The 25092-nt window shown below is 44.5% G+C and overlaps 2 protein-coding genes across 4 annotated transcripts in view; one reads left to right on the top strand and one right to left on the bottom strand.

Moving 5' to 3' along the window:
* The window catches only part of RARS2 (arginyl-tRNA synthetase 2, mitochondrial), a 34641-nt gene extending 27006 nt beyond the window's left edge, over positions 1-7635 (top strand). For 2 of the 3 annotated variants that reach the window (XM_042877516.1, XM_042877507.1), the window contains 6 exons: positions 1712-1779; positions 1879-1988; positions 2998-3093; positions 4149-4223; positions 6164-6227; positions 7503-7635. In XM_042877516.1, the coding sequence (XP_042733450.1) occupies positions 1712-1779; positions 1879-1988; positions 2998-3093; positions 4149-4223; positions 6164-6227; positions 7503-7589 (500 nt within the window). In that variant the 3' untranslated portion in view covers positions 7590-7635. Of the gene's footprint in view, positions 1-1711; positions 1780-1855; positions 1989-2997; positions 3094-4148; positions 4224-6163; positions 6228-7502 lie in introns of those variants that run through there. The other variant, XM_042877526.1, reaches the window with a different exon arrangement.
* Positions 7636-8615: 980 nt separating this feature from the next.
* SLC35A1 (solute carrier family 35 member A1) lies at positions 8616-24440 on the bottom strand. The gene is made up of 8 exons (XM_042877538.1): positions 24373-24440; positions 22486-22663; positions 16044-16203; positions 15543-15695; positions 14639-14705; positions 11239-11415; positions 10715-10849; positions 8616-9384 (listed from the first exon to the last, which is right to left on the bottom strand). The coding sequence occupies exons 1-8, from the start codon at positions 24386-24388 to the stop codon at positions 9254-9256; spliced, it is 1017 nt and encodes a 338-aa protein (XP_042733472.1). The 5' UTR covers positions 24389-24440; the 3' UTR covers positions 8616-9253.
* Between the last annotated feature and the right edge of the window lie 652 nt (positions 24441-25092).

Here is a 25092-nt window from a genome sequence, read left to right as displayed (position 1 = left end):
AAAGAAATACTTGCCACTGGGGAACAACTGTTGTAGTTTTTTTTTCTGGATGGACAGATAAGTCAATAGCGGAGTTGGAACTGGAGTTCAGGGGACAATATAGATTTGACCCAAATGATTTGTAGCTCTGACAGTCTCCTCAGGCACAATTGATGCCACCTTGTCCACAGTTGCTGCTTGCTATCCTCCCGGCCTCGTCTCTGTTTCCAAAGTCCCCAGGAGGTCGTTGGTCTGTAGCAGTCTGCTGAAGGGGACATTTTCCTTCGCTGGCTGTGACTCCAGAGCTCTTTCATTTTGAAACAGTAGCGATTCAAGCAGTTCCTGGGGAAATGCCGCCCTCCTCTTGTGCCTTCTGGAGTTGCATGCTAAATTTAATCGATCAGCTTGAGCATGCATCTTCCTTGCTCTGCCTTTTCAGCTTTTGTAATCCAGATAATTTTGCCTGAAAGGCAGACAAGGAGAAGGGAGGCAGGCAGAATGATAGATAGTCACCGTCCTATTGTTTAAAGCAGTTTTCCTGCGGAGAGCAATGGAACTTAGAGCTTCAGTTTAAAGGTCAGTATTATCTTTGAGTGTAAAGCCAGCTTATTTTTGTGTGGGACTGAACTGAAATGACAGAGGTCCAGGCCCCCTGTTCCATTACACAAGCAGTAAGAGGAGTGGCTGAAGGCAGTGGTGTGTTCAGGTGGCACTGTAGCATTTCCCAGAGTTTATCTGTTAGATCCTAAATCCTACTTCTCCCTCACATCCGAATTCCTGCCCTGCTTTTCCTTTGCTGAATTAGATATCATAAATCCCTGACTCTTAGGAATGTTTTCAGTGTTGTAAAAGTGTCTGGATACATGCTAGAAGGCACTGCAAATTAGTTTGTGTACCAAGGTGCCTGACTGTCACTGAAAGATTGCGAGAGCTGGGCATTTAACAGCCAATGCTAGCTTTAAAAACAATATTCCTGTATGGAATTAGAGCTGGTTAGTTAAGTACTTTTGTGAAGACTCTCTTTGCTATTAGCTGCACATAGGTCTTCTGCTATTTAAGTTTCCATTATCAGCAGCATTCTTCTTTCTACTCATCTCAAAAAGTAAATAAGCCTTTGTGGAAGATGTTTGGGTTAAGAAGCATTTAAACAGACTGAACCGTGCAGTCTGCTCTAGCTGACCCTGCTTGAGCAGGGAGGTTGGACTAGACAGTCTCAGGAGGTCCCTCTTAATCTAAGTGATTCTGTGATTGCATCTGCGGTCAATCCTGTGGCTTAAAAGGGAAATCTGAGCACTCAGCTCAGCTTCTCTGAGTATAGTTAGTTTAGTGAATGGCACAAATCTCCCTAACCGTGCATCTGAGTGCTCCGTTAGCTATTAGAGTAATTCCTTTGATTGTTTAAGCTTCCCTTGGAGTCTTTAAACAAAACCTTGAACTCCTCTGTCATTCTCTTTGTGATCTTAGAGGCTGTCTGAATTACCAAAGAGGAATTCTGTGTAGTCTAGGCTTGTGTAATGAACCTTTCTGACCTTAAAATCTGTATTAAACATATTAGGAGAAGTGGGGGGAAAATGCATGTCTGGAACAGATCTTAATTTGAAGGAAGGTTTCTGTCTTGGCGTTTTTGCTGTACACATCCTGATAGTTTCAATTTTGCTAGTTCACAAACCCAAGCAAGGGAGTTCTTTTACTATTATGGACTTACATCTTCTTTTTCTCTGTTCCTTTTCAGCAACCAAAGAGGTAGAAGACCCTATGGAGACAGCAGAGAAGGTTGGTCTTGCAGCACTAATAATTCAGGTGAGTCTGAGCTACTTCCAGACATGTTTGCATCTTCTGTGCAAGATCACAGATTGTGATGGAGAGCTGTATCTAGGTGACATTAAGTTATTGCTCCAGGACTTCCGAGGCCTCCTCTCATCTGACTATCAGTTCAGCTGGGATCGAGCTCTTCAAAGTCGTGGAGATACAGGCGTGTTCTTGCAGTACACCCATGCCAGACTCCACAGGTAAGAGGAACCTGTGTGCAGAAATACAATCTGACACTAATTTTAACCTCGCTACTTTGTTAATAGTAGCATTAGATAATGGTGTTGAGTCCTTCCTTAAATAGGGCACAATTTCACTCTTTCAGCAGAGTTTGAGTTAAAGATAGGAATCATCAAGCCAAGCTTTCCCAGAAGAGCAAGCCAGTTAAAGTTATACTTCCATCTCATTTCTACAGAGCTGAGCTAAACTGTCTGTTCTAGCTACAGTGTCTCTGTAGTTGGTTTCAGTGATGAAGAATGGTGGTGAGAGAATGAAGGGAACTGGTGCAAATTGCCTGTACTTGTGAAGTAGTTACAGAACTTAAGTCTATTTGGGGTCCACCACTACAGCTGGTGCTTCTGCATTCTGGTATATTTTCCATTGTTGGTAATTGAGTTTAAAAGTAGCCCCCCTCCTTCCTGACTCAGAGCAAACTCCAGCGTGTTTTTAATTATTTTCTTTTTAAGAATTTCAGAGGAGTCCAGTTTGAGCGTTTCCATCAATTACAGGATTCCTTGAGAGTATTTTTAATGCAGACATGGATATGTCTTCATAAGAGCGTGTAAGATATCTGCCTGGATTAGACCAAAGTTCCATACAACCTGGTATTCCTTCTGAGGCGATGGTAGCCAGAAGTGGTATTTAGGGAGCCCAATTCCTTTCTCTAGTCTCTTCCTCCTATACTCCCTTATCACCCATTCTTGTAATAGAAGTGGTGACTGCCTCCCTAGTAGTTTTAGCGTCAGATCCTCAACCCGCTCTCCATCTATGTCTCTAATCCCTTTTTAAACTGTTTTATACTGAACATCTAGCACAAACTTTGCGTTATTTTTTTATCTTGAAGTTATCAAGGCTTTCTTAATGTTTTATTCAGCTTGAGCAAAATATACCTACCTTTCTTCTCCCAAATATAAATTACTGTTTTTCTTGTTTGCTTTTTGCTAACAAGGAATTTTTATCTAACATTTGGTTTTGATTCTTGTATTTTAGTTTAGAACGGATGCATGGGAATGAGCCAGTAACTGATGTTAATGTGGCATGCTTGCAAGAGCCAGATGCAATCTCTCTTCTTCAGCATCTTCTCAGGTTTGTCCAGATCTCTTTCTAAATACCATTTCCTTTAAAATAAACTTTTGGATTCGTCTCCAGTCTGTTGAGCACACACAGCTGCTTTTCCCTTATGATTGTGCAGTTTTGGGGAATGGCTTCTCTGTGAAATCATGATTGCAACAGTAGGCCTCTAGGTGAGACCAGTGGTGTCTTACTTATCCACTGCAATTGTATTTTGCAGAAAACTCATGGGTATTTCTTTGGGTTTTATCAGATTCATGCATGGCTGTCCATCATGTGTAACAGCTGACATGGTGCTCTTGTTGACATGAGCAACCAGCCCTCATCAGAGCTTGCTCTGCAGTTCCCCCTCAACTTAAAGGAAGAAGATCTCAGGGAAGTGGCATGGGCATGATGGGGGGTGGGCTTGATAGCTAAGCACAGATCAAGAAGTCTGCTGTCTGCTCTGAAATCTGTTCACCCTCAGAGGCGTGGATAACTTCATACAGGTTGTGAGAAGGAGAATGTACACAAGTAGACTTGAAATAAAATGGTGGATCTGTATCAGTCTGCCTCTATTTTCCAGTTGAATACTGTCTTACATAAGTTTATTTTCTTCCAGGATTATGTAAACCCAATTTGTTTTTGTCTTTTCTAATGCTACGAAATTCCCTGTAGCTACTTAAAATTCTAAGTTGCATTTATTAAAGGCAGCATCTAAGGGACTATTTTGACTGCCTTGGTTATTTAATACATGTTTTTTGCTGCTAGGAACTTGCAATTACTGTTGAAATGTAAAACCAGACATAATGTTCCAGGGGCAAATATAGCTTTTGTGTTCTCTTTGCTACTAGCGTTTCTTTCTGAGCTCTGCAATCTGCAGTGTTTGTTTGCATGATGAGCAGAAGCAATCTCTCTCCAACAAGAAGTAACTGAGGAAGAAATAAACAATTGTGTGCTAATTACGTAGCTTATGCCTGTTTCAGAGGACTATTCCTGTTTGTTCTGATTTAAGCATGTCTGATAAGCCTTATATCCCAGTAAACTTTCCTACCACTTTAAGGCCAAGCACTTATTTTCTTTTTCTGCAGGTATGATGAGGTCCTATACAGATCCTCTCAGGATCTGCAACCCAAGCACATAGTCAGCTACCTCCTCACACTTAGGTAAGGCAATTGCTGATACCAGCATCCTTCTTTAGTAAGGATAAGGGGTGCCTGCTTCCCCTAGCTGGCTTGCAGCTCTCACATCCATACTGTGTTGAACAGAAAAATAGAGGAAAGATGTAAATTTGTGGGACAGTCTCTCTGGAGCTGAAAAGATATGGAGAAGGATAACAAATTACATCGCAAGTAGTGGAGATGAAGGGTGGAGATAGCTAGAAAGGAATCAGGAGTCTCTTGAAAAACTGCTTCCAAGGACAAAGAATCATTTGACTCTAACCTAGTGCCAGGAACCAAAATCATGCCAGACTGACTATATCCTTAAGAGGAGATTTGAGCTGGTAATACTCATAAATCTCAAAACTTTAGCTATGAGACATTTGTCCAAAAAACTTTAAACCACTGATCTCAGATGATGCACTGAGTTGGACAAAGCACAAGTAATGGCTGTAAGTCACACTGGGGATGCAGACTACATGGGGGTTCCCCACGGGGGCCTATGTGACTGAACAGGACATAGAACACCAACATAGAATTGCTGGAGAAAGTTGTAGAGTCTGTGCATGGGGGAGACCTACATAAGTTAGAAACAATGTATAAAGAGATTCATAATGTTTTTACTCGCTTGTAATCTGCTTGGTAGTGTATGACATACATACTAACTATTTTAAGGCTATTTGGTGTTGCATTCTGTGTTGTTGTTTTTTACTTGGTAGACATATTTCTATCTAAATAAGCTTGGAATTACTGTCTTAACTTTTACAGAATGGCTCAAGTTAAACTAGTAAAATGTTTGATATATCTTGTTCAGATACAATACTGTAAATTAACCATGCAATCGAATGAGTCTCAGAGAATAGATTTGTATTGGCAAGAGAGAACAGCTAGGTGAAAGGACAGAATAAAAACGTACTGATGTGGAACGTTCTGCCCTTGTGGGGTCCCATCTGGAATCTGCATCCAGGTCTTGGATGTCAGGGGGAAATTTTCTACAGAGAGAATGGTGAGATGCTGGCACAGCTGCCCAGAGAGGTTGTGGATGCCCCATCCCTGGAGGTGTTCAAGGCCAGGTTGGATGGGGCCCTGGGCAGCCTGGTCTGGTATTGAATGTGGAGGTTGGTGGCCCTGCGTATGGCAGGGGGTTGGAGATTCATGATCCTTGGGGTCCCTTCCAACTTTGGCTATTCTGTGATTCTGAGGCTCCTAGCTCAGAAAGGGAACAGGACTGGAGAGGGCCACAAAGCACCTCTTCTATGAAGAGAAGCTGAGACTGATACAGGTTCGTTCAGCCTGGAGAGGAGAAGGTTCAGGTGAGACCTGATAGTGGTCTTCCAATACTTAATGGAAACTTGTAAGTACGAGGGACACTTACTTTTTACAGGAATAGATATTGATAGGACAAGGGGGAATTATTTTAAACTAAAAGAGGGGAGACTTAGATTACATGTTAGGGGGATCTTTTCCAATGGGTGAGGTGTTGGCACAAGCTGCCAAGAAAAGCTGTGGATGCTCTGTCCCTGGAGGTGTTCACGAGCAGCTTGAATGGGGCCCTGGGCAGCCTGATCTAGTGGATGGCAACCTTGCCCAGTGGTGGAACCAGATCTTTGAGGTCCCTTCCAACCCAAGCCATTCTACAATTCTATGAAATGTGAATTATGTACCTTAGCAGTGACAAGGCTTTCCAGACATGTTCTGTTGGGGGTGGGGAACAAAATTTTTACAGGCACCGAGTTGTTTATGGTGTACCCTGACAATGTGGTGTGCCCTGACAACATGCAGGCTCCAGAAAACCATGGCCTCCCTCAGCAGGGTTGAAACAGGCTGTCAGAAGGAAGGCTGTAGTACACTGCACTTATGGCTTTCCTAGTTCTGCTGTTTTCTGTAGCCTGCAGCACTGCTCTTATAGAAAGATGTCCTCCTTTTCACCTTGCTTTCCATTTCAGCCATCTTGCAGCTGTGGCACATCAAACTCTTCCTGTGAAAGGCAGCACACCTGCACTAGCCCAGGTATGGCTCAGCGTTGGCACATAGCAGGAGGGCAGCCCAGAAATGATTCCCTAGGACTTTGCTCTACTGTGTAACCAGTTGGCACAGCGTGTACCTCCAGACTGCCCTGCAGGGTGACACCACTCTGGGATGGCAGAAGTTGCTGTTTGTGGCTGTACCTTGCAGAAAGGGCTGCTTCAAAACAGAGCAGTCCATAAAGAACACTGCTGCAAACCAAAACAACTCCCCTTCCTTCTCATCGCTTTTCATTCTGAACTTTTGAAGTAAATGTTTAAATATTTAACTTGTTAATTTCTGACAGTTTCCATTAGTACATCCGTGGGAAGAGAATGAAGAGCTAATGCAACTTTTCTCCTCCCTCTTGCCACCTACATATCCCAAGTTGTCTATATTGCCATTCTAGCCAAAGCAGCGAGGCTGACAACTCCTGATGTACAGTTCCAAATCGATGCAAATTATTTTCTACTAACATCCCAGGCAGTGTTGACTGCTTAAGTACTCCATGAATGCTGTAACTACACTGCCTTATTTTATCTATTTCAAAAGCTGTTACCTATCTGATTTCGGTAGGAAGTCACATTCAAGTGCAGAGGTGTGGTGGGGGGAGAACATTACTGCGGGCTTCGTGAAGCCCTCCATAGCTCAGCTTTGTTGCTGTAGGTGTTCCTGCCTTCGAAGATGGTTCTGTGCATTCTTGTAGAACACTAAGATGGTTCAAACTGCAAGGAACACTTCAGATCCTTGTCTTGTGAGAAGTCTTTCTCAATATCCTAGTGTGCTACCTTTTGAGAGCTTTTCTTCTTTTTTTAGCAAAGTTTTGGAGCAAGCCCTTCCCAAATATCCAGTCATGGAACAGCTAATAAACACTGACAGGGCAATGATATTTTCAGAGCAGCCTCAAGCTGACAGCCTCTAATCCATGTGAAATAAGAGGAGCGATAGCAGCAGGGTCCTCTGTGTGTAACAGCCTGTGCTATCATGTTGCATGAAAGTTTTGCACTTTACAGTAATCATTAGTTGTTCTGTGGTCTCTGCCATTAGGAGGTTATGTTTCTTTTGTTGTGGTCCTTGTTTACAACTGGCATGATTAGGTTGGGCTGGACACTGCTGACAGAAAGTGTCCCTTTGACACTATCAGCAGCTGGTGTGAATTCTGCCAGTGCTGGTGTTCTTAGTGCTCAGATGGTGTGCACTCTTACCTTTAAAAGGCTGCTGCTGCCTGCTGTATCCTGTTCTGCAGCAAACACAAGCTAACTGTTTGCTCTTGTTTTGCAGGCAAGGCTCTGTCTCTTTCAAGCCACACGCTCCGTTCTAGCCAACGGAATGAAGCTTCTTGGCATTACACCTGTAACTCGAATGTAATGAGGCTGTATGCTGTATGTGGCTTCATAAAGGTTATTTTTCAAGAGAATACTTTCCCGTGAGTCACTGCTAATAGTCTCAGGTGTCTGTACTCCAGAAGAGCACATACACTACAACCGTTTGAGGGAGGCAGTGGTTGTCATAATTACTTTTTCCCATACAGTGCATTTAAGACACTAGGGTGGGGTAGTTCCCATAAAAGACAACTGTTCTGTATTTACCTTTGTACATATAATGCATCCTTTTAGTAGAGGAAGTAGTATTACACTGTACTGCCCTAAGCAATGGAAGTTCTCCCCTTCTGCAGTTGTTGCCATTGTGTGCGTAAGCCTCATGGTAGGAGGGATGCAGCTGCACCAGGGATTGTAACAGACCCAATTAATCAGACATTTTCATGTTGTATTGCATTCCCCCTTCACCAGATCTGTCCAGTCCTGTTCCTCTGTTACACTCACCTAATGACTGAGGTGGAGATGGGTTTGCTATGCAGCTGGTGGAGAGGAAATCAGTGCTCTCTCTTCACAATCAGAGGGGCTAAATACTGCTTGGCAATGCCAGAGCACAGTGTGGCTGCAGGGAGCTGGAACATCACACCAAAATCAGTGCAGCTGGCTGCTCCAGCCTCTGAAATGCCAGGCAGCACCCACTGCCACCAAAGGGTCTGACATACCTGAGTGGTACTTTGGCGATGTGCTCTATCCCAAATGCACAGAACAGTCAGCAGAAGGCAGAGAGGAACACTGGAACCTCTCTCATTGGAACAGAACTTAAGTATCTTGGTTATTGCTGTGTTGAATGTGCCCCACATTGAAGTAAAACTCAGCCAGTTAGCTTAGGTCTGAAGGAATTTCAACAAGATATAAATCTGATCAGATTTTTGCCTTCACTTTCAATTTCAACAAGTTTTCCCTAAACACAGCTAACATTTTCAGGAAGGGTTGAGCAGAGTGAGGCATCAGGGAGGGTTGGAATGATACAGCTGGCGCTCTCAAATTAAAGTCAAAGCATAACATGCACTACAGGAACTGTTTTCAAGCACCACTTTGTTATGCAAAAAGAGTTTGGAGAAAAAGTGCACAGATCATCTTCCAGTCGGACACCTCATACTCAAATGCAGAAAAGAAAAAAGCATTACAAATCATCCTAAGAACACAAGTGAAGTACTTTGTTCATATGATACATATTACCTAGAAGAGAAACCTCTCCTGTGACTAATCACAGCTGCCAAATGGTTTAAGAAAAAATGCTGGCAGTAATTGCTCTTTTTAAAAGGTTTTTTTTTTTTTTTGAAGCTTTATGGCATTTTTTTCCCCTCCCAGGGTAAAGAAAGTTGATCAAATACAGCATAAGAACCAGTTTTCCTCCATTATATACATTATATACAGTTGAGCGTTCAGTTCCTTCATTCTGCTTTCCTTGTAAATGAAACTCCTCATTGTCCAACACGAATGAAGAACGCCTTCAATAAGACACCCATCCAGCTCCCAGCAGGAAGGAAGCCTCAGCACCAACCACTGGTAATTCCACATGTGAAATAGAAAGAACTTCTGTTTTTAATCTATCCCCCTTAAACCATTTCACAACTAGCTTAAGGCTAATTTTAAAAAATCAGTTTTTATGTTTTTAAAGTCCTTTTTTGTCTTGTCTGTCCATTTTCAAGGACATTACACAGCAACAAGTCTCTCTTTCGAACTTTTAGTCTCTGAGGGCTGGATTTTTGTGGTGTCCTGTCGAGGTAATCCATAGAGGTAAATAGAAACGCAGACCAGGAGAGCACCCAGGGTAAAGGTAATAGCTGAAAAGAGACAAAACAGTTTAAGTAAACACCTCTGTGTAAGAAGAAACTTTCAGAAGACTGAGCTCTGTAAATTATGATGTCTGAATGACAGTCTCAAAGTTAAACAGAACTAATCAGGACAACACGCTTCTTTTAATTCATAGGACTTAAAATCACACTCTGTTACTGAAAACTGTCAAGTGTTCACAGTACCCCACAACATTTCAGTTAGTGTCACATCAGCAAGAACGGGGACATGATCAGAAAAGCAAGGGTGAAACACCTCTTGCAGTTCCAGGTGCAATCTGCCAGGCTTACATTACCATAAACTTAAAAACACAGTGGATGTGTTTATGCAGCCAGCAATAACACTTTGTGTTTTCAAACCTTGGTCCACTTGAGAAATACTATTAATGAGGCTTTCACAGAAAGAAAAACCAGCAGTCCAGGTTTGGTTTGTGCCCAAACAACAGAAAGGTGTTCAGTCCAGGTGAGTTCTTAAACTAGCTGCTTTTCATCACCTGATTTAAGGTGCTCTTTTTCAGTCAGCAATGGTGCATGCAATGGCATGCAAACCTTCCTTAAATTCTACCTCATCGATACCAAATCAGAACAGTGTTTTTTTCCAGCACCATACCATACCAGCACTAGATTATGAGTATTGTAGGAAAACTGAAAAAAACACATAGTGAAAGACTAAACAGGAGCCACCGGATGCATTATCAGATACAGAATTCCTTTGTGGCTGTGGGACAACCCGAAGCTATTTGCTGTTTCCTCTCACAGATGTTCACCACCTAAGGCACAACCCCAGGCACTGTTTGATGTGCTCTCACACACCACTGGGCATAGCAGAGGGGAAGGTGGAAGCTGGTGCAGCAGCACGTGTAACTTAACAGGATATGGTAAAACCTATGCTGAAATAGGTAAGGAATTACTAATTTGAGACTGGCTGTAATAAAACCAGCAAGAAAGGATAACTTCTTATCAGCAGCTTTCTAGATAAATAGCTGTATCAATATGCAAACCAAACTGTATCAGAAAGTGATTCATGAACAAAGCTGGCTAAAGCAGCAAGGTGCTTTAACAGGAACGAACCTTTCCCCATGAAGTTATAGGATGCCTCAGAAAGAACAAACCACAAATGCAAGATCATCAGGTACCTTATTGCAAGACAACACAGATTGTGTATTAACACACAGCAGTCCTGGAGAAGACCAAGTTAAAAAACAGGAAAATTCAGAGGAGTTAAATACTTAAGAATGATTGCTTTGGTGTGAACTACATGCAGGTCTGCTAACAAGGAAGGAGCACATGCAATCAAATCAAATGGCACAAAGACACTTACTTATCTGGAGACCAAAGAGGATGACTGAGGCCACAGTAGAAAGAACAATGGCTGCTGCTGCAGAAAAGCCTTTCATTATGTTATCTGTGTACTTCACAACAACCGAAGTGTAGAGGCCACCCACACTGGCAAGAACTGGAAAGCAGACAACATGTTTCTGTTACTAGAGGTGTGGTAGTTCACCCTTAAAGAGATCTGCCTTATTCTGGTCCGTCCTTAGTCTGCATCACCCTAACTGGTAAGTTAACATGGAGTAAAATGGCATACCTAATGGCATCTAGATCAGATGTGACTCAACGAAAGATGCTCTGCTTGCTGCTCACTTAATTTAGACTGCTCTTTCAGTGCTATTTTAAATTGAACAAGAAAACACAATTTTCTTGAAAATTATTTAAAAATAAATCCCTCAAGATATAGTAAGAAACAGTGGGTCACACTGAACTTGTAGGTTCATGCAATCAGATGTAACATAAGCTAAAATAGAACAAAACAGTGTAACACCCCTATACCCACCAGGTACTTACAGATGACAAGCCAGACAAAGCAGGTATAGCCATAGAAAAACCCCTTCTCAAGAACTTGGGCTCCATCTGACACGTACACACCAACCAAAGTCACCACGATCCCCGATAAGTACATCTGAATATTCCTCACCCACAAGGAAGTATCTGAACTCTTCAATACCTTCTCAAAATAAACTCCTAAAAAAATAATAATAATAATTCAGTAAGATCAATGAAGCATCCACCTCAGGTGATTCACAGTTGAGTGTTTCAGAGCCAGATAAGACCACTGGAATCATCTCCTCTTATAGACCTTTCCAAGTCCCAACAGCACGTCCTGCTAACGTCTTCCAGGACAGGACCATTTCAATGTGTCTCTTTACAGTTGCATCAATTGTTGATGAGCTCCATTATATTTCACTTTGGCACCTGGTGGTATTACATCCCCAGGACAGTATTTATAGATTGTAGCATGGCATAGGATGATTTTTCCCCCCATTGGGATAGTTAGCAATACCAAAAAAAAAAAAAAACCAAAAAAAAAAAACCCAAAACATGCAAACACCAAACAAATGCAACCATCAGCAACAAAATTAGCCACCCACAAAAGGAACTCAGCTACCCGGGTATATCTCAGCACAGAGACTCTGAGAATTCCTTTGGAAACCCAGAGTTTAGGGTGCAGAAGTTCTGAAACCACAGCTTCAAAGATTACAACAGCAAACCAAAACCTATCTATGCTTTCTGCTAATTGGAGCTACAGATTGGTTTTGAGGAAATTGAGTTCATGCTAATCTAAAGCTCTTTGTCACAGTGCCACACTGATCACCACTACCTTCCCTTACTCTCTGCGCTGCTGAAAATCCACATCTGCTTCTCCATCACTCAGGAGGTGCATGTCTGATTAAGAGGCCTCCATCTGACAGGTCACTGCTAGCAGCCTCCCACCACTGCTCCCATACCAGGGCTCTGCTCATCTCTCAAACTTCCTTTGCATCCCATGGACAACCATTTGCAGGACTCAGATGACTTCCAGCTGTGAGTCCAACCAATTAAATGTTTGCTGACCACTAATGCTGCCCAAGATCCAGCACACGATACAGAAAGCATACATGGAAGCAACAAAGCACAAAGAGCAGACCTATAGGTTAGATGCCCCGGACATACACTCTCCCTCCTGAAATGACTGAGTTGGCTTCAAAGAACGTCTTGCTACTCTTTAACTCATGGAAAAAACAATTCAGAATTTAATACAGTATAGTGAGACTGTATGGTTAATAAATAACCTAGAACAGATACAGCTCAGGTGTTTAAGAAAAGCAACCACTTAAATACCCTACATGATTTTTTTCCCAAGTTTAAGCAACAGGATAAACAAAAAACTAGTCTTGTTAATGATGGTAGCACTTAAAATAACCCAGAATATCTACCTTGAGTTTTCTGTCTGCTGAGAACGCCTACAGAGCATAACCACATATGATTAGTTCACCAGAAATTTGGCTGAGCACAAACCGTATTTTGTCACATTTTATAAACTAAGAAAATAGAAAGAAAGCCAATGTCAGATCACTACAGTAGCTGAGACATAGGAAAGAACGAGTGCTGTCTAGGAGAAATTCTTCTTCAGTAACGTTTCACGTCATTGGTGCTGACATGTATTTGTGTATGTGTCCAAAACACTTTTGCTAGCATTGTCAGGTCCTCGAATGCTTGGAAACCGTCACAGGATCAACAGTTTGAAGAAACTTTTCTCCATCTCTCAGGGACAAAACCACAACTTTTTGGGCTTTGCTGGAATAAAACATTCAGCATGTGAAGTCCAGAAACTGAAGGTTTATTGCCAAAGTGGCTTAACCATATTACAGGTGGGGGAAAGAAGAAGAGGAAAGGAATCTGAACAGGACTTATGTTTTAAACAAATAAAGCCCCAAGGGCAAAAGGAGCTGCATGGATGAAATCCTCTGTCTTTCTTGCTGCCTGAAAGCTACAGCTGTCAGTGAGGAGAACACCCAGCTGCAATCCTTTTGCAGGAGCAAAAGGCCATATGTGTCTCTAAATCCTCAAGAGTAGCCCTCACCAGCCCTTCAAAAGGTCTGAATGTGGAGGCACAGCTGTCCACCCACCTCATCAGAGAAACCTAGAGAGTGGTAGAAGGCTTGAGTGCTTCACTGTGAATGCCCATCTCCTGGCTTGGGAACATCTGTGGAAATCAGTACACTTTGAATCTCCCAGATAAAGTTGTTTGAGCTCTACCAAGTCTTATTTACCCTTTCTAATTCAAAATTTCCATTTCAGTGAAAAGACACCAAACAAGAATCAAGCCCTCCTCCTTTTCCCCTTTGCCAGCTAGAACGGGTTTGATGAGTGACAAGCATGTCTGCACAGCACAAAACCATTCTTGCGTGATTATACGGCAATGAAGATGTTTTCTTACAGAAGGAGAGGGAAGCACCTAATCTACAGCCAGGAAAACATGCATCTCTGAGGCAAGTTTCAAATAGAATTGCACTACTCTGAGTAGAAATGTGGTTTGAAAATAAAGCAACATAACAAAAGTATTTAGTTTATCCAGCCCTCCTGCTACTCTCTTCCTTTCTGCCTTACTTGAGCTTCATCTCAGTCAAATTTATTCCCCACGACTACAGCAATCTGTATTTGAAGGCTGAGCTTCCAGACAAATTTGGTAAGAAGCTCGGTTCCTCTTTCTTAAAAAAAAAAAAAAAAAAAAAGCAAGTTTTTCATCATTTTTCAGCTGTTCACTGTAAAGCCAAGTTTATAATGCTGATTAGTTGTACTAAGTCATTATAGAGCTCCCCTTCATAATATTCCAAGCATTTGAAAGGCTCCTCTGCTTGCAAAGCAGCTTTCTAAGTTGCATCACATAAAACCAATAGCATGTGCTCCTAGCCATTAGTTTCTGCAACTGGAGTAATCACATAACAAGCCTGGTTTGTAAGTTATGCAAGGACTGCAAGGTAATTACAGGAGGGAATAAAGAGGGAATACAGTTCTTTTTTATCTTATAACCAGCAAAGATAGCTTACAGAGTACAGTAGATCAGAACAGTTGGCAACTTCAGAGATAACTGAGAGCTAAAGCACATTAACAAGGGCGTTATCCAAAAGCCTCTGGAACACTGACAGCCACGGGGCATGAAGCACCTTGCTAGGAAGCCTGTTCCAGTGTCTGGTCACCATCACAGCAAAGGAATTTTTCCTACTGCCCATTCTGACCCCCCCATCCCTGGTGTGGCTTTGTGCCATTCCTGTCTTCTGTCAACACAGAATGTACACAATGTAAATGATGCCATTCCCACGTGTCCTACTGATGTAGAATGTACATAACAGAGAACATTCTGGTTTAAATATCATTAATTATTCAGTCACATCTATGAGAACTGCATACAGAAATAATACTTTACCTGCAAATCCCGAACATAGTACAGCAATACTTATGGCTCCAAACCCTAGCCATGGATTCTGCTCCACCTGCAACATCAACCATTATTTTTAAAAGGATGGAACACTTCAGTAATCTACAACAATCCATTCAGAGCTATTTCACTAATGCTGATGATCAACTGAGACCTACAAGACAGCAGGCACTTGTCTCTTCCTCTGAGAGATTAGCTCAGTGCCCTGCAGGGTGTGTTAAATGCCATACCCACACCCAAAAGGCACTGAAGTTTCACTCCTAACTCCATGAGGGATCAATTCCACTCTCTGCTCCAACAATTACAATGCTGCCAGTGCTAAGTGCTGCAAACAGCATTGCTCAGATATTCCACTGATGGTGCACTACCATTACGCAGATTATGATGATGGTAACTTACACTAATTGTAGCAATTGCTTGCCTTTCCAACAAGACTGGAGCAGTACCACAAGCTTGTCTGCACTGGTCCACAGCAAATGATCAAACTAGTGTTTAAGTTCTGGAGGAGGTGGCTGGAAAGAGGAACTGGATACTGGTGGGTGGAATGTAACAGACACTGCTTTGATAACAGGATCACAGAATGGCCAGGCTTGGAAGGGATCTCAAGGATCACGAGTCTCCAACCCTCCTGCCACATGCAGGGCTACCAACCTCCACATTTCACAGCAGCCCAGGCTGCCCAGGGCCCCATCCAACCTGGCCTTGAACACCTCCAGGGATGGGGCATCCACAACCTCTCTGGGCAGCCTGTGCCAGCACCTCACCACTCTGCCTGTCAAGAACTTCCCCCTGACATCCAACCTAAATCGATTCCAAGACGACGTAAGGTAACAAACAAAGCATAAAAGGCAGTTTATTCTTCATCACAAAGTGGCAAAACGTCAGCTCTTACCTGCACTTTGGTAGCCTGAGCAGGCTTCCACTGAACAAGAATAACGCCGCCACACAGCATGAAGACAGAGAACCACTGCATCTTGCTAAGGGTACGGTTCAGCATGAGGACTGTGCATAACGCCGTGCAGGGGATCTTCAACTGGTACGTCACCTACAGACAGCATACAGCATTTGGTTTCATGAGCTCCTCCAATGCAGAACAATACAACAGGAACCACAAAATGACATTTTATATTTGTTGATTCCCCACAGATCCATGGGGTTTTGTACTGTTTCTAACGACAACAATGTAAACTGGAAATGACTCCAGCAAAGAGTGGGTTAGCGCTACAGCAGCGTGCTCTGAATGCAGCACAGCACCAGTCAGCTTTTAGTTTAGCCTTCTTAAGGCTGATCGTAGCCCTGGGTGCCAGGCAGACAGACAGCTCACATGCACACCTCATGACACTGTAGAGAGAAATGGATTTGTAGAGCAGCTGCTTATGACAATGTGCATTACCTGGTAGACTGCTGCATCCAAGTTGCTAAGAGCCACAAAAGCCATATTGTTTTGGACAGCGTACACCAAAGATGGAACACTTAATTTTAGCAATTCCTTGGGACTTCCAAAGACATTTTCTTTTAATGATGTTATTAACCTTGCCAGACTTCCCGATTCTCTGCAAAAGGAAATAAGAGTATAACTGAGGGCCATCCTAGGCAGATATCTGAAAACAGAAATCAAACCAAGAAATCTGTTGGGAGGACTGAGCAAAACCTGTGAGGTTATCATAGAACAGCCTGGGTAGAAAAGGACCACAATGATCATCGAGTTTCAACCCCCCTGCTATGTGCAGGGTCACCAACCACCAGACCAGGCTGCCCAGAGCCACATCCAGCCTGGCCTTGAATGCCTCCAGGGATGGGGCATCCACAACCTCCTTGGGCAACCTGTTCCAGTGCTTCACCACCCTCTGTGTGAAAAACTTCCTCCTAATATCTAACCTAAACCTCCCCTGTCTCAGTTTAAAACCATTCCCCCTTGTCCTACCGCTATCCACCCTTGTAAACAGTCGTAAGGGTTATCTACAAGAATAAAACTAGTAAAAGTGAAGAAAAAGTGAAGACTCCATTTGGGAATCAGGTTAAATGCATTAACATGTAACATCCTGGATAACAGCCACTGTAAGCAGTGGAACAAGTATCTAAGTATACAGGCAGTGGGACAGAAGGCTGACACCCCTTTCTGGGAGCTCTATTAATATGTGTGTCACATCACATGTCTGCAGTTTTCCAGATTCACTTTAAAATGGACCTCACTGTAAAGAAAAAAAAAAGAAAAAAAAAAAAAAAGGATGATACCCTTCCTTTATACCCTTCCTTGTACTCTGCAGTGAAACACCTCTCACTCCTCAGCCAGCCTTGGTCTCCTCTCCTCACTTGAGCTGAGAGAGCGACAAGAGCTGCACCCACTCACACATGTGAGCCGACCAGACAGGGCAAGGCGTGCAGCTCCCTACTGCCCTGCAGGCAACAGGAAAGAAAGGGTCACATTTTGTGGCCGCCCCTTTCTGCAGCTTGTTCCTCAGCCTGTTGGAAGGCTGCCCTCTGCATCACTACATCTTCCTTATTAGTTGCACAAGGGCATGACTTTTCCTTCTTCCTTGTCACCGCAGCTCACCACCTCCAGTTCTCAGCTCTCCCAAGCCCCACACTTCCTGTTTGCCATTCTTCTCCCATTTGCCATGGACAAATACCAACATGCAAAATCACTTCTGCTCCACCCCAACTATACCACAGACCATTCAACTTGAATCCTTGTACCGCTCTTAAAGTTAACGCTCCTTTTGCCTCCCTTACAGACACACACATTCATCATCCACCTGCTCCAAACTCCAACTATGTACAATCTGTGTGTTCCAGGTTCGTGAAATCATGGAATCACAGAATGGCTGGGACTGGAAGGCACCTTAAAGCCTGCCCCGTTCCAACCCCCTGCCATGGGCAGGGCTGCCCCCCACCAGCTCAGGCTGCCCACGGCCCCATCCAAACTGGCCTTGAGCATCTCTAGAAATGGGGCACCTACAGCTTCTCTGGACAGCTGTGCCAGCACCTCACTGCCCTCTTAATATCCTCTCTTTTAGTCTAAAGCCACTCCCCCTTATTCTGTCACTATCTGCCCACGTAAAACATTGATTTCCCTTCTGTTCATAAGCTTCCCTCAAGTACTGGAAGGCTGCAATGAGGTCTCACCAGAGCCTTCTCTTCTCCAAGTCGAACAAGCCCAGCTCCCTCAATCTTTCTCCATAGGAGAGATGCTCCAGCCCTCTGATCATCTTTGTGCCTCTGGACCTGCTCCAACAGCTCTACATCTTTCTTATCTTTCTTATGCTTGTTCCTTCCTCAGCCACCTTATTCCTGCATATTCTCCATTCCTGACAAACCTGACTGTTCCTGGCATTAAAGGAAAAAAAAAAGTATGGATTTATGTCAGTAAGAATAGGCTGGAGCACTTGTTATACAAGCAGCTGCAAGGGATTCTTTTCTCATTCTCCCAGAACAGAGGAGCTGCAAAAACCAGCACCAGGGAAGTACAATTTCTGAAGAGAGGTGAGCACAACTTTGTACACTCCCTCACTTTACAAGCTCTTGCAAAGCTCCTTCCTAACTGAGTGGGAAACTTTGCTTGGGACAGACTTGCTGACGCTGAGCATGGCACAAAGCTATCTTTTGCAAGACATGCCTGGCCACAGGGACAACCACTGACAGATTTACAGACAAGCAGTACTTCAAGTCTGCAGTATCAAGACGGGAAGAGTACATGCCAGTGCACCATGGTTAAGTGCACTAGATAAGGAACTGCATGAAACATTATGAGTCACCAACATTATAGGCAGACTTGTTGGTTTATTTGTTCTCCAGTGAATGTACGATGTTGCCTGGCATTAGGAGATAAGAAAACTCAAAGCCAAGTACAGCCAGACTGAAGTGCTGCTGTTCCAGATATCTAGTTCTAAAGAACCGTATTTGAGAGGCTGTAGCAGCCTGGTAAAGATCCTACTGATTGGAAAAGGAGAAACATAACCCCTATTTTCTAGAAGGGGAAAAAAAAGAAGATCCAGGGAACTACAGACCAGTCAGTGCCTGGTAAGATCATGGAGCAGATCCTCGTGAAGGCCCTCCTGAGGCACATGGGAAAAAAAGATGAGGTGATTGGTAGTAACCAATAAGTCATGCCCTTAGTGCAATTTCATACCTGGATTTGTGCAAAGCATTTGACACCGTCCCACATGACATCCTGATTGCCAAATTAGAGAAAAATGGACTCGATGGATGAACCACTCGCTGGATAAGGAATTGGCTGGACGGTTGCACTCAGAGTTGCAGTCAGCAGCTCAGTGTCCAAGTGGAGACCGGCAATGAGTGGCAGTCCACAGGGATCAGTGTTGGCACCAGTGTTATTTAACATCTTTGTAGGTGACAGGGACAATGTGATTGAGTGCATCTTCAGCAAGTTTGCAGACGGCACCAAGCTGAGTGGTGCAGTTGACACACCAGAGAGAAGGGATGCCATCCAGAGGGACCTGAACAGAGAGGTGGGCCCATGCCAACTTCATGAAGTTCAACAAGACCAAGTGTAAGGTCCTGCAGCTGGGTCACAGCAATGCCAAGCACAGATACAGGTTGGACAGAGAAGCCCTGAGGTTGAGAGAAGCCCTGAGGAGAAAGATCTGGGGCTGGTGGTTGATGAAAGATTCAACATGAGCCAGCAATGTGTGCTCGCAGCCCAGAAGACCAACTCCATCCTGTGTTGCATCAAGTGTGAAGCATGTCAAGGGAGGTGATTCTGCACCACTACTCTACTCTCATGATACCCCACGTGGAGTACTGCATCCAGTTCTGGGGTCCCCAAAACAAGGACATTTGCTGTCGTAGCAGGTCCAGGGAATGGCCAGGAAAGTGACTAGAGGGCTGGAGCACCTCCCCTGTGAGGACAGGCTGAGAGAGTTGGGGCTCTTCAGCCTGGAGAACAGAAGGCTCTGAGGAGACCTTATAATGGCCTTCTAGTACTTGAAGGGGGCCTACAGGAAAGCTGGGGAGGGACTTTTTACAAGGGCATGTAGCAACAGGACAAGAGGAAACGGCTTTAACCAGAAGAGGGTAGATTTAGACTAGGTATTAGGAGCAAATTCTCTACTGTGAGAGCAGTGAGACACTGAAACAGGTTGCACGGTGAGGTTGTGGATGCCCCCTCCCTGCAAGCCTCCAAGGCCAGGCTGGATGGGGCTGTGAGCAACCTGGTCTAATGGGAATTGTGCCTGTCTGCAGCGAGGGTTGGAACTACATGATCTTACAGGTCCCTTCCAACACAAACCATTCTATGATTCCATAATTAGCACACCCACATATATATAGTTCCACTCTGTAAGACTAAGAAGTTAGAAAATATCATATGGTATCAATTGATAGAAGTCATTACTAAGATAGGTGGTTGAACAAGAAAATAACATTTAAACAACACCTGCCTCTGTCCCCACCTATATTCAGTAAGTTAGCTGAGCATCTGTTCCCAGACAAACCACAGCAGCAAGAGCTACTTATGTCCACTTAGACTTCTGGCACGGAAATTCATCAATGAAGAACAACAGATGCCCAGTAAGCAGTTCTTTTTTTTTCCACTGCAGCTGTTGAGAAGAAGTAGTACTATATTATAGCTCATCTTTGGGGTGGGTTTGCTTTCTGGAGCATGTCTTAACTGAGAATCTCTGACTCAAATTACAAAAAGGCCATGTGAAAAGAGATTTAACCACAACAGTAACAGCAAAAAAGAATTTTTAAAAAGCCTTTTCTACGTATAGCTTATAATGCAAAACAATGTGCCCAAAGATGTATGTTGCAAAATAAGTAAAATAGAAAATGATCCAGCTTGATCTCAGTATTCTAGACATCTATCTACATTTGACTTTAAAAATGTATTCTGTTTTCTACAGAGGCCTGAACAGTTAACAGACACTAACAGAAATTAGTTCTGCATTAAGAATACTCAGTTGTTAAAAAAAAAGTTAAAACTGTTGTTTGCAAATCAGCTCTTCCTGATCCATTACTAAGAAATTATGTACCACCCAAGAACATGGACAACATAATTACCAAATGGCCAGCTGGACTTGAAATAAATATGAGGAGTCTTTTCCCATAACTGTACAGTTGAGTAAATAATTACACAGCTTAAACCATCACAACCCTCCCTTCTGAAAGACAATCCTATGACTTCATTCATTCAATATGTTTTGCAGGAGAAACCCGAGAAAGCAAACACAGTGAAAGTGTAGCATAAGAACGTGTAAGAAAACAAACTCTGCAGCCGGAACAAAGCAAGAGTCACACTGCAGTATCCTGTGTACTGAGGTTGTCAGGCTGGATGTTTCAAAAAGAAAAGGGAGTGGGATGGATCCAACCAAACTGAACACGGTGATTTAAGTGGCTATTACACTACAAAGGCACTTTGCCTTGAGGGAGACAAATTGGTTAGAACTCTAAACCTGGAGGAGGCCATCAGGCAGGCACTGCAGGAAGCCGTGCTGGAACTGTTCACCATATTCATAAGTGGTCTAACAGGGGACATGACCGGGATATTGCTGACTATATGACATTATACATGGTATCCAACACAGAACTTTCAGTAGCTGCTGAAGGGTTTCTCACTGCACCAAGCAGAATTCACCAGTTCTTCTGCTACGTGAGAACCAGTTTGGTTATATGGACAGCAAAGGATGGTATCCAGACCAGCCAGCAAGTAAGACATCCCACCAAGAAGAGGTGAGCAAGGCCTGGTGGACACTGGTGGTGCTGTTCATTATCTCCCTCTCTTAACCATGGAGAAAATAAGTAAATAGCTGACCAGATCAAAATAGATATCTTAACTTTCAAAAAGCTTGGTTGGTAACATTAATCCCATTTTAAATGGCAAATAAAACTCAGTTACCAAAAAACTGAGAAATAATCCTAAGAGATGACATCCTCAAAACAGAGCAACCATCCTGAAAGTTGCTACTGGCACTTAGAAAAAAGATGCGAGCAGCTCTCCTGCACGTCAGCCCACAGCTCAGCTGTGTTCCAAGGCTTCTTCAGAAAGGAACTGACACCAAGCCGGGGAGTACCTCTACTCCCCTGCATCATGCAACAGCACGTTCACACCTTGAGTGCTGCACACAGCTCTGGATCTTGGTTCAAGGAATGCAGTAATACCAGAAAAGCCGTCAGAAAGGGTACTAGCATGATCACACATAAACCAAACTAAGCCTCACTGGCTTAGAAAATACAAGTGAAGAAAAAACAATACAGACATGAAAACAAAAATGGCAAAGATGAAGAGGGAAAGATTAGTCATGATGGCTTTCAACACAGGATGACAGAATACAGTGAAAATACTAGCGAAAGCGTTCATAAAATAACTACTTTTTCCATTTACTGTGTAATGATATTGCAGAACTCATTTCACAGGCACAACAGAGATGAACAGGTGGTATTACAGAAGGCCCACTGGTCACTGTAGTCTTTTAGCTTTGACTCCCTACATTAACAGAGAGACAAGACGTCCTTCTGTAACACAGCTTGGCAAAATTTATGAGTAGGAACACGACAATTTTACATAATTCAGTATTCCATGGCTTAGACACACGACACCAAAATTCTACAAGACTGGTTGCAGATAACCCATGCTGACATTTTGAACCTACTCCAAAGTACACAAATACAGAAAACAGGCAGACAGGACACACCAGAACATCATGCTGTTTACAAAGAACTTGCAGCTGAGGAGGACTCGAGCCCTGCCCCACACTAAGAGGACTTTGCAGTGTGACCCCCCCATAATGCACTCAGACACAGCTGCACCTCAGTAACTGAGAGGTGAGTAGAAGTGGTTGGTTTTTCCACACGCCCATTGGCATCCCCACACTCACCTAGCCAAGATACCCACGCTGAGGAACAGCTTGATGACTTCAGTGATGCACACAGCTGTAGTTGAAAAGTAGAGCTCTGCCCCCACCGTCCTGGTGTAGCGCAGTGCCACGGTGTATGTGGCAGCGACCAGGGTCATCACTGTGAGGCAGTACAGCTTGTACAGCAGGCTGACATTTTCTGAAAGGAAACAAAGACAACACCTCAGCATGCCCCTCACTTTAATTTAAGAATGGAAATAGGGCATCCTACAGCTGTAGGACTGTACTAAAGTCTACTGCAGTAGCATACAATAATATCATGTTGTGAAGTGCTTCGTGTACAAAGTCTAAGATCAATTTTAAAGTCTCTTCTCAGATTCTCACGTGTCTGACAAAAAGATATCCTCCTACCCTAATAATCAGAGAATCACCAAGGTTGGAAAAGACCTAAAAGATCATCCAGTCCAACCGTTTATCTACTAAGTCTTCCTGTGCTCTCTCACTCTTCAGCTACACTCATGCCAAACAGCAGCCCATCCTCTCTGTCCTGTTTGGGGGTCAGGCACCAACAGTGCTGCAGATTGGTAAAAAAAAAAGAGGGAAGTGCTCAGCATCAGCAAAGCAGGAAACGCATCTCAAAAACCCGATGGCAGCATTCTCCTCCGTCTTACTTTCCACCAAGGTTAGGAGGAGGTGTTTCCTCAGAACGGCGATAGGACTTCATACGAAAGGCATTCTTGGAAAATCACTTGCCATAGAAAACAAGATGTCCTGTCCGTTCAGCTAAATTCAGCCATGCAAGGACTACTTATTACCCGTGGCCAGATGACGCCAGTTTTTACAGTGTCAGAGAATGGCAGAGAAAACAGTGCCGACTCCAAGTGGGGTTTCTCTGTGTGAAAGCACCACCTCCAACTCAAGAAATCTTGCAAACGTGGCGTGACTACAGAAGCATTTTGCAAATGAGCACATTATTCCCTGCTCTGTATGGCATCGTGGGGGCGACAACCTTTCTGCAGCAACTGTTGGGGCATCATCCATCACATTCTGGATATCCTACAGAAATGTGGCTTAATTGGTGTAAGTTTACATTCCCTTGCTGATGAGCTGAGCCATGGGATAGGCTGGGGGCAGCTCTGTAATGGCTTTGTTCACGTAGAGAAGGGGATGAACTGCTGAACCCACCACAGCCAAAGCTGTGATTCATTCCTCCTTTTGCATAACACTTTCGCGAGGTACAGTTAATGCCTCCCGCTCCCACAACCGCTTAAATCAGCTGCTTCCTTACAGATACGATCTCCCCCACGTCAGTAACCACGTCTGAAGGGCACAGCGACTAGAGGGCCCAGCAGCGCCTGGAGATGGGCTGAGGGCTGACCCCACGAGTCACCCGCCCGGCCCCAGCAGCACAGCTGACACACGCGTGTGCTCCTCGCAGCGCTCCTCCGAAACGGCGTCGACACCGACGGCTGGACCCTTTGCATTTCAAGCTTTTTACGTCTCTAGAATCTAAGCCCACGCAGCACCGAACCAACGTTATATGCAGCGTTTCCTTATAACCGCCGCTCTAAAAAAATAACAGTTTGCGAACCCTGCTGAAACCAAGCGCTGCGAGACGCCGTGAGCTGACGGCGCCGGGCAGCCCCGCGTCTCCCCAGCAGGGCGCTCCGGCACAGTGCTCCCGCACGGCCGGGCCGGGCCGCCCCCAGCCGAACCCCGAGGCTCTGGCGAGGCCGCTGCCTCCCTCCCGGCCGCGGGGAAAGCGCCGAGCGGAGCCGCGCCGCTCACCCTGAGCGCGCCCGGCCCTCCCGCGCCCCTCCTCGCGGGTCGCGCTTCGTCTCGCGAGGGCGGGGTCGGTCCCCTCCTCCTTCCCCCCCTCCGAGCCGCGGTACCCCGCAGCGCGCTCACCCTTCGGAGGCGACATGGTGCCGGCTGGAAGAGCCGCCGGGCAGCAGCTGCCCGCCGCACCCCGCCCCTCCTCCCATTCACCATAGAGAGCCGCGCGGCCGCCTAGAGCGCCCCGCCTCTCCGTTCTACCATAGAGGCGGAGGCTCCGCTCGGGCAGAAGGTCCGCCGGCGTGCACGGCGGCGCCCGGTAGCAGCAGGAGGGTGGAGGAGTCAGCGCCGCGGGGAACAGGAGCTGCGTGCGGTGCGTGGCTTTTGCTCCCCGCTGTTGTGCGCTGCTGCCTACTGCTTTCACATTGTACAGATGTAAAAGGAAATAGAAGGGAGTTTGGATCATCAATTTTATATCAGTGAATGTGTGTAAATACCGCTGAGTTGGTTCAAAGCAAGGACTTGGAAGATAAAATGTTCAAAGCAAATGACAACAAATGGAAACAGGCGGGCATCCAGTGACACAAAGTACGACATGAGGCAATGAAGTACAGCTAAAAACCTTTTCCTGTTGGGTTTTAGTTTCTTTTTAAACACAGCAAAGCAGAGCTTTTTAAAAAAAAGATGCCCCAAGTTGCTTTTGTGTCCTGTGTGCCCACCTGCACACCTCACACCTGGTGTCAGCCCACATGAATCACCAAAGACCTCAGAGCATCCCACAGAGCTCCAGCTCCTTGCGTGTGCCTACACTCATGAGGCCTATGCCATGGAAGGCCATTCATCAACAGCCCA

This window comes from Lagopus leucura, unplaced genomic scaffold (genome assembly GCF_019238085.1).
Source record: "Lagopus leucura isolate 7727_CA_CO unplaced genomic scaffold, USGS_WTPT01 Super-Scaffold_73, whole genome shotgun sequence".
Taxonomy (NCBI): Eukaryota; Metazoa; Chordata; class Aves; order Galliformes; family Phasianidae; genus Lagopus; species Lagopus leucura.
This window is presented reverse-complemented; position numbering and strand designations above follow the sequence as displayed.

Excerpts from the sequence above, each read along its gene's own strand:
- SLC35A1 (XM_042877538.1), bottom strand. Across the intron at positions 11,416-14,638 it reads ACTATGTTCGGGATTTGCAG|GAGTTTATTTTGAGAAGGTA; the intron begins GTAAAGTATTAT and ends TTATTTTTTTAG. Across the intron at positions 10,850-11,238 it reads CTTTGTCTGGCTTGTCATCT|TTCTTGCCAGTGTGGGTGGC; the intron begins GTAAGTACCTGG and ends TCTGCTTTCCAG.